A 16,048-nucleotide genomic window follows, 5' to 3' on the forward strand; every position below is an offset into this window, starting at 1 on the left:
CTAGTACTCTTTAACTAGCACTATAACTAGCACTATAACTAGTACTATAACTAGTACTCTTTAACTAGCACTATAACTAGTACTCTTTAACTAGCACTCTAACTAGAACTCTTTAACTAGCACTATAACTAGCACTAACTAGCACTATAACTAGTACTCTTTAGCTAGCACTCTAACTAGCACTCTAACTAGTACTCTTTAACTACCACTCTTTAACTAGCACTATAACTAGTACTATAACTAGCACTATAACTATTACTCTAATTATCACTAACTAGTACTATAACTAGCACTAACTAGCACTATAACTAGCACTCTTTAACTAGCACTAACTAGCACTAACTAGTACTATAACTAGCACCAACTAGCACTCTAACTAGCACTATAACTAGTACTCTTTAACTACCACTCTTTAACTAGCACTATAACTAGTACTATAACTAGCACTAACTAGCACTCTAACTAGTACTCTTTAACTAACACTATAACTAGTAATCCTTAACTAGCACTCTAACTATCACTAACTAGTACTATAACTAGCACTAACTAGCACTAGAACTAGTACTCTTTAGCTAGCACTCTAACTAGCACTCTAACTAGCACTATAACTATTACTCTAACTAGCACTAACTAGTACTATAACTAGCACCAACTAGCACTCTAACTAGTACTCTTTAGCTAGCACTCTAACTAGCACTGTAACTAGTACTCTTTAACTAGCACTATAACTATTACTATAACTAGCACTAACTAGTACTATAACTAGCACTAACTAGCACTATAACTAGTACTCTTTAACTAGCACTCCAACTATCACTAACTAGTACTATAACTAGCACTAACTAGCACTATAACTAGTACTCTTTAACTAGCACTATAACTAGCACTATAACTAGTACTCTTTAACTAGCACTCTAACTAGCACTATAACTCTAACTAGCACTAACTAGTACTATAACTAGCACTAACTAGCACTATAACTAGTACTCTTTAACTAGCACTCTAACTAGCAGTATAACTAGTACTCTTTAACTAGCACTCTAACTATCACTATAACTAGTACTATAACTAGCACTAACTAGCACTATAACTAGTACTCTTTAACTAGCACTCTAACTAGCACTATAACTCTAACTAGCACAAACTAGTACTATAACTAGCACTAACTAGTACTATAACTAGTACTCTTTAACTAGCGCTCTAACTATTACTCTAACTAGCACTAACTAGTACTATAACTAGCACTAACTAGCACTATTACTAGTACTCTTTAACTAGCACTCTAACTAGCACTATAACTAGTACTCTTTAACTAGCACTCTAGCTAGCACTAACTAGTACTATAACTAGCACTAACTAGCACTATAACTAGTACTCTTTAACCAGCACTATAACTAGTACTATAACTAGTACTATAACTAGCACTAACTGGTACTATAACTAGTAGTATAACTAGTACTCTTTAACTAGCACTATAACTAGTACTCTTTAACTAGCACTCTAACTAGCACTATAACTAGTACTCTTTAACTAGCACTTTAACTATCACTAACTAGTACTACAACTATCACTCTAACTAGCACTAACTAGCACTATAACTATTACTCTAACTAGCACTAACTTGTACTATAACTATCACTAGCACTAACTAGCACTATAACTAGTACTATAATTATTACTCTAACTAGCACTAACTAGTACTATAACTATCACTCTAACTAGCACTATAACTAGTACTCTAACTAGCACTAACTAGTACTATAACTAGCACGAACTAGCACTCTAACTAGCACTATAACTATCACTCTAACTAGCACTATAACTAGTACAATAACTAGCACTAACTAGCACTCTAACTAGCACTAACTAGTACTATAACTACCACTAACTAGCACTCTAACTAGCACTAACTAGTACTATACCTCGCACTAACTAGTACTATAATTATCACTCTAACTAGCAATAACTAGTACTATAACTTGCACTAACTAGCACTATAATTATCACTCTAACTAGCACTAACTAGTACTATAACTAGCACTAACTAGAACTGTAACTATCACTCTAACTAGCAATAACTAGTACTATAACTAGCACTATAACTACCACTAACTAGCACTATAACTACCACTAACTAGCACTATAACTAGTACTCTAACTAGTACACTAACAAGCACTCTAATTATAACCAACTAGTACTCTAACTAGTGCTGTAACTAGTACTTTAACCATCACTAACTACCACCAACTATCACTAACTACCACTAACTATCGCTAACTAGTACTCTAACTATCACGATAATAAAATTATAAAATAATAAAAATAAAACGTTATAAAATTCTCACGATAATAAAATAATAAATAATAAAACGTTATAAAATTCTCACAATAATAAAATAATAAAAAATAAAACGTTATAAAATTCTCACGATAATAAAATAATAAAACGTTATAAAATTCTCACGATAATAAAATAATAAAAAATAAAACGTTATAAAATTCTCACGATAATAAAATAATAAAAAATAAAACGTTATAAAATTCTCACGATAATAAAATAATAAAAATAAAACGTTATAAAATTCTCACGATAATAAAATAATAAAAAATAAAACGCTATAAAATTATCACAATAATAAAATAATAAAAAATAAAACGCTATAAAATTCTCACGATAATAAAATAATAAAAAATAAAACGTTATAAAATTCTCACAATAATAAAATAATAAAAAATAAAACGTTATAAAATTCTCACCATAATAAAATAATAAAAAATAAAACGTTATAAAATTCTCACAATAATAAAATAATAAAAATAAAACGTTATAAAATTCTCACGATAATAAAATAATTAAAATAAAACGCTATGAAATTCTCACGATAATAAAATAATAAAAAATAAAACGCTATAAAATTCTCACGATAATAAAATAATAAAAATAAAACGCTATAAAATTCTCACGATAATAAAATAATAAAAAATAAAACGCTATAAAATTCTCACGATAATAAAATAATAAAAATAAAACGTTATAAAATTCTCACGATAATAAAATAATAAAAATAAAACGCTATAAAATTATCACGATAATAAAATAATAAAAAATAAAACGCTATAAAATTCTCACGATAATAAAATAATAAAAATAAAACGTTATAAAATTCTCACGATAATAAAATAATAAAAATAAAACGCTATAAAATTCTCACAATAATTAAATAATAAAACGCTATAAAATTCTCACGATAATAAAATAATAAAAATAAAACGTTATAAAATTCTCACGATAATAAAATAATACAAAATAAACCGCTATAAAATTCTCACGATAATAAAATAATAAATAATAAAACGCTATAAAATTATCACGATAATAAAATAATAAAAAATAAAACGCTATAAAATTCTCACGATAATAAAATAATAAAAAATAAAACGTTATAAAATTCTCACGATAATAAAATAATAAAAATAAAACGTTATCAAATTCTCACGATAATAAAATAATAAAAATAAAACGTTATAAAATTCTCACGATAATAAAATAATAAAAATTAAACGTTATAAAATTCTCACAATAATAAAATCATAAAAAATAAAACGTTATAAAATTCTCACGATAATAAAATAATAAAAAATAAAACGTTATAAAATTCTCACAATAATAAAATAATAAAAATAAAACGTTATAAAATTCTCACGATAATAAAATAATAAAAAATAAAACGCTATAAAATTCTCACGATAATAAAATAATAAAAATAAAACGCTATAAAATTCTCACAATAATTAAATAATAAAACGCTATAAAATTCTCACGATAATAAAATAATAAAAATAAAACGTTATAAAATTCTCACGATAATAAAATAATACAAAATAAACCGCTATAAAATTCTCACGATAATAAAATAATAAATAATAAAACGCTATAAAATTATCACGATAATAAAATAATAAAAAATAAAACGCTATAAAATTCTCACGATAATAAAATAATAAAAAATAAAACGTTATAAAATTCTCACGATAATAAAATAATAAAAATAAAACGTTATCAAATTCTCACGATAATAAAATAATAAAAATAAAACGTTATAAAATTCTCACGATAATAAAATAATAAAAATTAAACGTTATAAAATTCTCACAATAATAAAATCATAAAAAATAAAACGTTATAAAATTCTCACGATAATAAAATAATAAAAAATAAAACGTTATAAAATTCTCACAATAATAAAATAATAAAAATAAAACGTTATAAAATTCTCACGATAATAAAATAATAAAAAATAAAACGCTATAAAATTCTCACGATAATAAAAAATAAAACGTTATAAAATTCTCACGATAATAAAATAATAAAAATAAAACGCTATAAAATTCTCACGATAATAAAATAATAAAAAATAAAACGCTATAAAATTCTCACGATAATAAAATAATAAAAAATAAAACGCTATAAAATTCTCACGATAATAAAATAATAAAAATAAAACGTTATAAAATTCTCACGATAATAAAATAATAAAAAATAAAACGTTATCAAATTCTCACGATAATAAAATAATAAAAATAAAACGTTATAAAATTCTCACGATAATAAAATAATAAAAAATAAAACGCTATAAAATTCTCACGATAATAAAATAATAAAAAATAAAACGTTATAAAATTCTCACAATAATAAAATAATAATAAAAATAAAACGCTATAAAATTCTCACGATAATAAAATAATAAAAATAAAACGTTATAAAATTCTCACAATAATAAAATAATAAATAATAAAACGCTATAAAATTCTCACGATAATAAAATAATAAAAATAAAACGTTATAAAATTCTCCCGATAATAAAATAATAAAAAATAAAACGCTATAAAATTATCACGATAATAAAATAATAAAAAATAAAACGCTATAAAATTCTCACAATAATAAAATAATAAAAAATAAAACGTTATAAAATTCTCACGATAATAAAATAATAAAAAATAAAACGTTATAAAATTCTCACAATAATAAAATAATAATGAAAATAAAACGCTATAAAATTCTCACGATAATAAAATAATAAAAATAAAACGCTATAAAATTCTCACGATAATAAAATAATAAAAATAAAACACTATAAAATTCTCACGATAATAAAATAATAAAAATAAAACGCTATAAAATTCTCACGATAATAAAATAATAAAAAATAAAACGCTATAAAATTCTCACGATAATAAAATAATAAAAAATAAAACGTTATAAAATTCTCACGATAATAAAATAATAAAAATAAAACGCTATAAAATTCTCACGATAATAAAATAATAAAAATAAAACGCTATAAAATTCTCACGATAACAAAAAAATAAAAATAAAACGTTATAAAATTCTCACGATAATAAAATAATAAAAAATAAAACGTTATAAAATTCTCACGATAATAAAATAATAAAAAATAAAACGCTATAAAATTCTCACGATAATAAAATAATAAATAATAAAACGTTATAAAATTCTCACGATAATAAAATAATAAAAAATAAAACGTTATAAAATTCTCACAATAATAAAATAATTAAAAATAAAACGCTATAAAATTCTCACGATAATAAAATAATAAAAATAAAACGCTATAAAATTCTCACGATAATAAAAAATAAAAAATAAAACGCTATAAAATTCTCACAATAATAAAATAATAAAAATAAAACGCTATAAAATTCTCACGATAATAAAATAATAAAAATAAAACGCTATAAAATTCTCACGATAATAAAATAATCAAAAATAAAACGTTATAAAATTCTCACGATAATAAAATAATAAAAAATAAAACGTTATAAAATTCTCACGATAATAAAATAATAAAAATAAAACGCTATAAAATTCTCACAATAATTAAATAATAAAACGCTATAAAATTCTCACGATAATAAAATAATAAAAATAAAACGTTATAAAATTCTCACGATAATAAAATAATACAAAATAAACCGCTATAAAATTCTCACGATAATAAAATAATAAATAATAAAACGCTATAAAATTCTCACGATAATAAAATAATAAAAAATAAAACGTTATAAAATTCTCACGATAATAAAATAATAAAAATAAAACGTTATCAAATTCTCACGATAATAAAATAATAAAAATAAAACGTTATAAAATTCTCACGATAATAAAATAATAAAAAATAAAACGCTATAAAATTCTCACGATAATAAAATAATAAAAATAAAACGTTATAAAATTCTCACGATAATAAAATAATAAAAAATAAAACGCTATAAAATTCTCACGATAATAAAATAATAAAAAATAAAACGCTATAAAATTCTCACGATAATAAAATAATAAAAATAAAACGTTATAAAATTCTCACGATAATAAAATAATAAAAATAAAACGCTATAAAATTCTCACGATAATAAAAAATAAAACGTTATAAAATTCTCAGGATAATAAAATAATAAAAAAATAAAACGTTATAAAATTCTCACGATAATAAAATAATAAAAAATAAAACGCTATAAAATTCTCACGATAATAAAATAATAAAAAATAAAACGCTATAAAATTCTCACGATAATAAAATAATAAAAAATAAAACGCTATAAAATTCTCCCGATAATAAAATAATAAAAAATAAAACGTTATAAAATTCTCACGATAATAAAATAATAAAAAATAAAACGTTATAAAATTCTCACGATAATAAAATAATAAAAATAAAACGCTATAAAATTCTCACGCTAATAAAATAATAAAAAATAAAACGCTATAAAATTCTCACGATAATAAAATAATAAAAAATAAAACGTTATAAAATTCTCACGATAATAAAATAATAAAAAATAAAACGTTATAAATTCTCACAATAATAAAATAATAAAAAATAAAACGTTATAAAATTCTCACGATAATAAAATAATAAAAATAAAACGCTATAAAATTCTCACGATAATAAAATAATAAAAAATAAAACGTTATAAAATTCTCACGATAATAAAATAATAAAAAATAAAACGCTATAAAATTCTCACGATAATAAAATAATAAAAATAAAACGCTATAAAATTCTCACGATAATAAAATAATAAAAATAAAACGCTATAAAAAAATTCTCACGATAATAAATTAATAAAAAATAAAACGCTATAAAATTCTCACGATAATAAAATAATAAAAAATAAAACGCTATAAAATTCTCACAATAAAATAATAAAAAATAAAACGCTATAAAATTCTCACAATAATAAAATAATAAAAAATAAAACGTTATAAAATAAAATTCTCACGATATAAAAATAATAAAAAATAAAACGTTATAAAATAAAATTCTCACGATAATAACAAAATTAATTTCGACTTAAAATAATAATTACTTTAAAAAAAAAAAGACAATTACTCACAATTCAAGGTTTTTATTTGTAAGATATTATCTCTCTCTCTCTCTGCTCCAGATCTGTTTGACCCCTACCAGGGGTCAGAGTTTGAGGATGAGGGGGCAGAGGTCACGGGGAGGTCACCGGGAGGTCACGGGGAGGTCACGACCCTCTGTGACCTCGCCGGCTTCGCGTGGCAAATCTCGCGTGGGATGGAGTACCTGGCGTCCATTAAGGTACTCAGGGTGGTAGGGTCAGTAGTGGTACTAGTGTCAGTAGTGGTAGTGTTAGTAGTAGTGTCAGTAGTGGTACTAGTAGTGTCAGTAGTGTTAGTAGTAGTGTTAGTAGTGGTAGTAGTAGTAGTGTCAGTAGTGGTACTAGTAGTAGTAGTGTCAGTAGTAGTAGTGTTAGTAGTGGTACTAGTAGTGTTAGTAGTGTCAGTAGTGTTAGTAGTAGTGTCAGTAGTGGTACTAGTGTCAGTAGTGGTAGTGGTAGTAGTAGTGTCAGTAGTAGTAGTAGTGTTAGTAGTGTCAGTAGTGGTACTAGTAGTGTTAGTAGTGGTACTAGTAGTGTTAGTAGTGTCAGTAGTGTTAGTAGTAGTGTCAGTAGTGGTACTAGTAGTGTTAGTAGTGGTAGTGTTAGTAGTAGTGTCAGTAGTGGTACTAGTAGTGTTAGTAGTGTCAGTAGTAGTACTAGTAGTGTCAGTAGTAGTAGTGTTAGTAGTACTAGTGTTAGTAGTACTAGTGTTAGTAGTAGTAGTGTTAGTAGTAGTAGTGTCAGTAGTAGTAGTGTTAGTAGTAGTAGTGTCAGTAGTAGTAGTGTTAGTAGTAGTAGTGTCAGTAGTAGTAGTGTTAGTAGTGGTAGTAGTGTTAGTAGTAGTAGTGTCAGTAGTAGTAGTGTTAGTAGTAGTAGTAGTGTCAGTAGTAGTAGTGTTAGTAGTGGTAGTGTTAGTAGTAGTGTCAGTAGTGGTACTAGTAGTGTTAGTAGTAGTGTCAGTAGTGGTACTAGTGTCAGTAGTGGTAGTGTTAGTAGTAGTGTCAGTAGTGGTACTAGTAGTAGTAGTGTCAGTAGTGGTACTAGTAGTAGTAGTAGTGTCAGTAGTACAAGTGTCAGTAGTAGTAGTGTCAGTAGTAGTAGTAGTGTCAGTAGTACTAGTGTTAGTGGTAGTAGTAGTAGTGTCAGTAGTAGTAGTAGTGTCAGTAGTACTAGTGTTAGTGGTAGTAGTAGTAGTGTCAGTAGTATTACTAGTAGTGTCAGTAGTAGTAGTAGTGTCAGTAGTAGTAGTGTTAGTAGTAGTAGTGTCAGTAGTAGTAGTAGTAGTGTTAGTAGTGGTAGTGGTAGTAGTAGTGTCAGTAGTGGTACTAGTAGTGTTAGTAGTAGTAGTGTCAGTAGTAGTAGTAGTAGTGTTAGTAGTGGTAGTGTTAGTAGTAGTGTCAGTAGTAGTACTAGTAGTGTTAGTAGTGTCAGTAGTGGTACTAGTAGTGTTAGTAGTAGTAGTGTCAGTAGTGGTACTAGTGTCAGTAGTAGTAGTGTCAGTAGTAGTGTTAGTAGTACTAGTAGTGTTAGTAGTAGTGTTAGTAGTGGTAGTAGTAGTAGTGTCAGTAGTGGTACTAGTAGTAGTAGTGTCAGTAGTAGTAGTGTTAGTAGTGGTACTAGTAGTGTTAGTAGTGTCAGTAGTGGTACTAGTAGTGTTAGTAGTGTCAGTAGTAGTAGTGTTAGTAGTACTAGTGTTAGTAGTGTTAGTAGTACTAGTGTTAGTAGTAGTAGTGTTAGTAGTAGTAGTGTCAGTAGTAGTAGTGTTAGTAGTAGTAGTGTTAGTAGTAGTAGTGTCAGTAGTAGTAGTGTTAGTAGTAGTAGTGTCAGTAGTGGTACTAGTAGTGTTAGTAGTGTCAGTAGTGGTACTAGTGTCAGTAGTGGTAGTGTTAGTAGTAGTGTCAGTAGTGGTACTAGTAGTAGTAGTGTCAGTAGTAGTAGTGTCAGTAGTAGTAGTGTTAGTAGTAGTAGTGTTAGTAGTAGTAGTGTTAGTAGTAGTAGTGTTAGTAGTAGTAGTGTTAGTAGTAGTAGTGTTAGTAGTAGTAGTGTTAGTAGTGGTAGTAGTGTCAGTGGTGGTAGTAGTACTAGTGTCAGTAGTGGTACTAGTAGTGTTAGTAGTGTCAGTAGTGGTACTAGTAGTGTTAGTAGTGTCAGTAGTGGTACTAGTAGTGTTAGTAGTGTTAGTAGTAGTAGTGTCAGTAGTAGTAGTGTTAGTAGTAGTAGTGTCAGTAGTAGTAGTGTCAGTAGTAGTAGTGTCAGTAGTAGTAGTGTCAGTAGTAGTAGTAGTGTCAGTAGTACTAGTGTTAGTGGTAGTAGTGTCAGTAGTAGTACTAGTAGTGTTAGTAGTAGTAGTAGTAGTGTTAGTAGTAGTAGTGTCAGTAGTAGTAGTAGTGTCAGTAGTAGTAGTAGTGTCAGTAGTAGTAGTAGTGTCAGTAGTACTAGTGTTAGTAGTAGTAGTGTCAGTAGTAGTACTAGTAGTGTTAGTAGTAGTAGTAGTAGTGTTAGTAGTAGTAGTGTCAGTAGTGGTACTAGTAGTAGTGGTAGTGTTAGTAGTGTCAGTAGTAGTATTAGTAGTAGTATTAGTAGTGTCAGTAGTAGTAGTAGTGTCAGTAGTAGTGTCAGTAGTAGTAGTAGTGTCAGTAGTAGTGTCAGTAGTAGTAGTGTTAGTAGTGGTAGTAGTGTCAGTAGTAGTACTAGTGTCAGTAGTAGTGTCAGTAGTAGTGTCAGTAGTAGTGTCAGTAGTGGTAGTAGTAGTGTCAGTAGTGGTAGTAGTGTCAGTAGTAGTAGTGTCAGTAGTGGTACTAGTAGTGTTAGTAGTAGTGTGAGTAGTGGTAGTAGTAGTAGTAGTGTTAGTAGTAGTGTCAGTAGTAGTAGTAGTAGTGGTAGTGTCAGTAGTAGTAGTGTCAGTAGTGGTAGTAGTAGTGTCAGTAGTAGTAGTGTCGGTAGTAGTAGTGTTAGTAGTAGTAGTGTCAGTAGTAGTAGTGTCAGTAGTAGTAGTGTGAGTAGTAGTGTCAGTAGTAGTAGTGTTAGTAGTAGTGTCAGTAGTGGTAGTAGTGTCAGTAGTGGTAGTAGTGTCAGTAGTAGTAGTGGTAGTAGTGTTAGTAGTAGTAGTGTTAGTAGTAGTGGTGTCAGTAGTAGTAGTGTTAGTAGTACTAGTAGTAGTGTCAGTAGTAGTAGTGTCAGTAGTAGTAGTGTCAGAAGTGGTAGTAGTATTAGTGTCAGTAGTCGTAGTGTCAGTAGTAGTACTAGTGTCAGTAGTAGTACTAGTGTCAGTAGTAGTAGTGTCAGAAGTGGAAGTAGTAGTGTCAGTAGTAGTACTAGTGTCAGTAGTAGTATTAGTAGTGTCAGTAGTACTAGTGTCAGTAGTGGTAGTAGTACTAGTGTCAGTAGTGGTAGTAGTAGTGGTGTCAGTAGTAGTAGTAGTGTTAGTAGTAGTAGTATTAGTAGTGTCAGTAGTAGTAGTAGTGTCAGTAGTAGTAGTAGTGTCAGTAGTAGTGTCAGTAGTAGTAGTGTCAGTAGTAGTGTCAGTAGTAGTACTAGTGTCAGTAGTAGTAGTGTTAGTAGTAGTAGTAGTGTTAGTAGTAGTAGTGTTAGTAGTAGTAGTGTTAGTAGTAGTGTCAGTAGTAGTAGTAGTGTTAGTAGTAGTAGTATCAGTAGTAGTAGTATCAGTAGTAGTAGTGTTAGTAGTATCAGTAGTAGTAGTAGTAGTGTCAGTAGTAGTGGTAGTAGTGTCAGTCATCATCACCATCACCACCATCACCACCATCACCACCATCACCACCATCACCATCACCACCACCACCACCATCACCACCACCACCATCACCAACACCACTACCACCACCACCACCATCACTACCATCACCACCATCACCATCACCACCACCACCACCATCACCATCACCACCATCACCACCATCACCACCACCATCACCACCACCACCACCATCACCACCATCACCACCATCACCACCACCATCACCACCATCACCACCATCACCACCACCATCACCACCACCATCACCACCATCACCACCATCACCACCACCATCACCACCACCACCACCACCATCACCATCACCACCACCACCACCATCACCACCACCACCATCACCACCAACATCACCACCATCACCATCACCACCCCCATCACCCCCACCACCTCCACCCTCACCACCACCACCATCACCACCACCACCATCACCACCATCACCACCACCATCACCATCACCACCATCACCACCACCACCATCACCACCACCACCATCACCACCATCACCACCACCACCATCACCACCACCATCACCACCACCATCACCACCATCACCATCACCACCACCACCACCATCACCACCATCACCACCATCACCACCACCACCATCACCACCATCATCACCACCACCATCACCACCACCATCACCACCACCACCATCACCACCACCACCACCATCACCATCACCACCACCACCATCATCACCACCACCACCACCATCACCACCACCATCACCACCACCATCACCACCATCACCACCACCACCACCACCATCACCACCATCACCACCACCACCACCACCACCATCACCACCACCACCACCACCACCACCACCATCACCACCACCACCACCATCACCATCACCACCACCACCACCATCACCACCATCACCACCACCACCACCATCACCACCTCACCCTCTCTCTCTCTGCGTCTGCGACGGTGATGGCGGCTGTATCCTGTCATGGCCGCCACGACACCAGCTGGTCCACAGAGATTTGGCCGCTCGCAATGTCCTTGTCTGTGACGGACTCGTGATGAAGATCTCTGATTTTGGTCTCTCCCGAGACGTCTACCAAGACGAAGCTTACATAAAGACGAGCCGGGTACACTACACTATACACTACACTATACACTACACTATACACTACACTATACACTACACTACACACTACACTATACACTACACTATACACTACACTATACACTACACACTATACACTACACTATACACTACACTACTATACACTACACTATACACTACTACACTATACACTACACTATACACTACACTATACACTACACTATACACTACTACACTATACACTACACTATACACACTACACTATACACTACACTATACACTACTACACTATACACTACACTATACACTACACTATACACTAATACACTGATATACACTATACACTACACTATACACTACACTATACACTACACTATACACTACACTATACACTACACTATACACTACACTATACACTACACTACTATACACTACACTATACACTATACACTACACTATACACTATACACTACACTACACACTATACACTAATACACTGATATACACTATACACTACTATACACTACACTATACCCTACACTATACACTACACTATACTATACACTACACTATACACTACACTATACACTACACTATACACTACACTATACACTAATACACTGATATACACTATACACTACACTATACACTACACTATACACTACACTATACACTACTACACTATACACTACACTATACACTACACTATACACTACACTATACACTACACTATACACTACACTACTATACACTACACTATACACTACACTATACACTACACTATACACTACACTATACACTACACTATACACTACACTATACACTACACTATACACTACTACACTATACACTACACTAAACACTACTACACTATACACTACACTATACACTACACTATACACTATACACTACTACACTATACACTACACTACACACTACTATACACTACACTATACACTACACTATACACTACACTATACACTACTACACTATACACTACACTATACACTATACTATACACTACACTATACACTACACTATACACTACACTATACACTACACTATACACTACACTATACACTACACTATACACTATACTATACACTACACTATACACTACACTACACTCTACACTACACTATACACTACACTATACACTAATACACTGATATACACTATACACTACTACACTACTATACACTACTATACACTACACTATACACTACACTATACACTACACTATACACTTCTACACTATACACTACACTATACACTACACTATACACTACACTGTACACTTCTACACTATACACTACACTATACACTACACTATACACTACACCATACACTAAACTATACACTACACTATACACTACTACACTATACACTACACTATACACTACACTATACACTACTACACTGATATACATTATACACTACATTATACACTACACTATACACTACACTATACACTACACTATACACTACTATACACTATACTATACACTACACTATACACTATGCACTACACTATACACTACACTATACACTACACTATACACTACACTATACACTACACTATACACTACACTATACACTACACTATACACTACACTATACACTACTACACTATACACTACTACACTATACACTATACACTACACTATACACTACTACACTATACACTACTACACTATACACGACACTATACACGACACTATACACTACTACACTATACACTAGTACTTTACACTACACTATACACTAGTACTTTACACTACACTATACACTAGTACTTTACACTACACTATACACTACTACACTATACACTACACTATACACTACTACACTATACACTACACTATACACTACTACACTATACACTACACTATACACTACACTATACACTACACTATACACTAGTACTTTACACTACACTATACACTAGTACTATACACTACTACACTATACACTACTACACTATACACTATACTATACACTACACTATACACTACTACACTATACACTACACTATACACTACACTATACACTACACTATACACTACACTATACTACTATACACTACACTATACACTATACTACTATACACTACACTATACACTATACACTACACTATACACTACACTATACACTACACTACACTATACACTACACTATACACTACTACACTATACACTACTACACTATACACTACTACACTATACACTACACTATACACTACTACACTATACACTAGTACTTTACACTACACTATACACTAGTACTTTACACTACACTATACACTAGTACTTTACACTACACTATACACTAGTACTTTACACTACACTATACACTAGTACTTTACACTACACTATACACTACACACTACTATACACTACACTATACACTACACTATACACTACTACACTATACACTACACTATACACTATACTATACACTACACTATACACTACACTATACACTACACTATACACTACACTATACACTACACTATACACTACACTATACACTACACTATACACTATACTATACACTACACTATACACTACACTACACTCTACACTACACTATACACTACACTATACACTAATACACTGATATACACTATACACTACTACACTACTATACACTACTATACACTACACTATACACTACACTATACACTACACTATACACTTCTACACTATACACTACACTATACACTACACTATACACTACACCATACACTAAACTATACACTACACTATACACTACTACACTATACACTACACTATACACTACACTATACACTACTACACTGATATACATTATACACTACATTATACACTACACTATACACTACACTATACACTACACTATACACTACTATACACTATACTATACACTACACTATACACTATGCACTACACTATACACTACACTATACACTACACTATACACTACACTATACACTACACTATACACTACACTATACACTACACTATACACTACACTATACACTACTACACTATACACTACTACACTATACACTATACACTACACTATACACTACTACACTATACACTACACTATACACTACTACACTATACACTACACTATACACTACTACACTATACACTAGTACTTTACACTACACTATACACTAGTACTTTACACTACACTATACACTAGTACTTTACACTACACTATACACTACTACACTATACACTACACTATACACTACTACACTATACACTACACTATACACTACTACACTATACACTACACTATACACTACACTATACACTACACTATACACTAGTACTTTACACTACACTATACACTAGTACTATACACTACTACACTATACACTACTACACTATACACTATACTATACACTACACTATACACTACTACACTATACACTACACTATACACTACACTATACACTACACTATACTACTATACACTACACTATACACTATACTACTATACACTACACTATACACTACACTATACACTACACTATACACTACACTACACTATACACTACACTATACACTACTACACTATACACTACTACACTATACACTACTACACTATACACTACACTATACACTACTACACTATACACTAGTACTTTACACTACACTATACACTAGTACTTTACACTACACTATACACTAGTACTTTACACTACACTATACACTAGTACTTTACACTACACTATACACTAGTACTTTACACTACACTATACACTACTACA

General features: G+C 30.8%; 1 protein-coding gene across 1 annotated transcript in view; it reads left to right on the plus strand.

The window, feature by feature from the left end:
- The window catches only part of LOC142922625 (proto-oncogene tyrosine-protein kinase receptor Ret-like), a 65,308-nt gene that overhangs the window by 5,808 nt on the left and 43,452 nt on the right, over nt 1-16,048 (plus strand). Inside the window, exons 3-4 of the mRNA XM_076063447.1 lie at nt 7,472-7,629; nt 12,182-12,304. Of these exons, the coding sequence (XP_075919562.1) occupies nt 7,472-7,629; nt 12,182-12,304 (281 nt within the window). The remainder of the gene's footprint in view (nt 1-7,471; nt 7,630-12,181; nt 12,305-16,048) is intronic.

This window comes from Petromyzon marinus, unplaced genomic scaffold (assembly GCF_048934315.1).
Source record: "Petromyzon marinus isolate PM22_M1 ecotype Great Lakes invasive population unplaced genomic scaffold, UKy_Petmar_22M1.pri1.0 PM_Scaffold_122, whole genome shotgun sequence".
NCBI classification, from domain to species: Eukaryota; Metazoa; Chordata; class Hyperoartia; order Petromyzontiformes; family Petromyzontidae; genus Petromyzon; species Petromyzon marinus.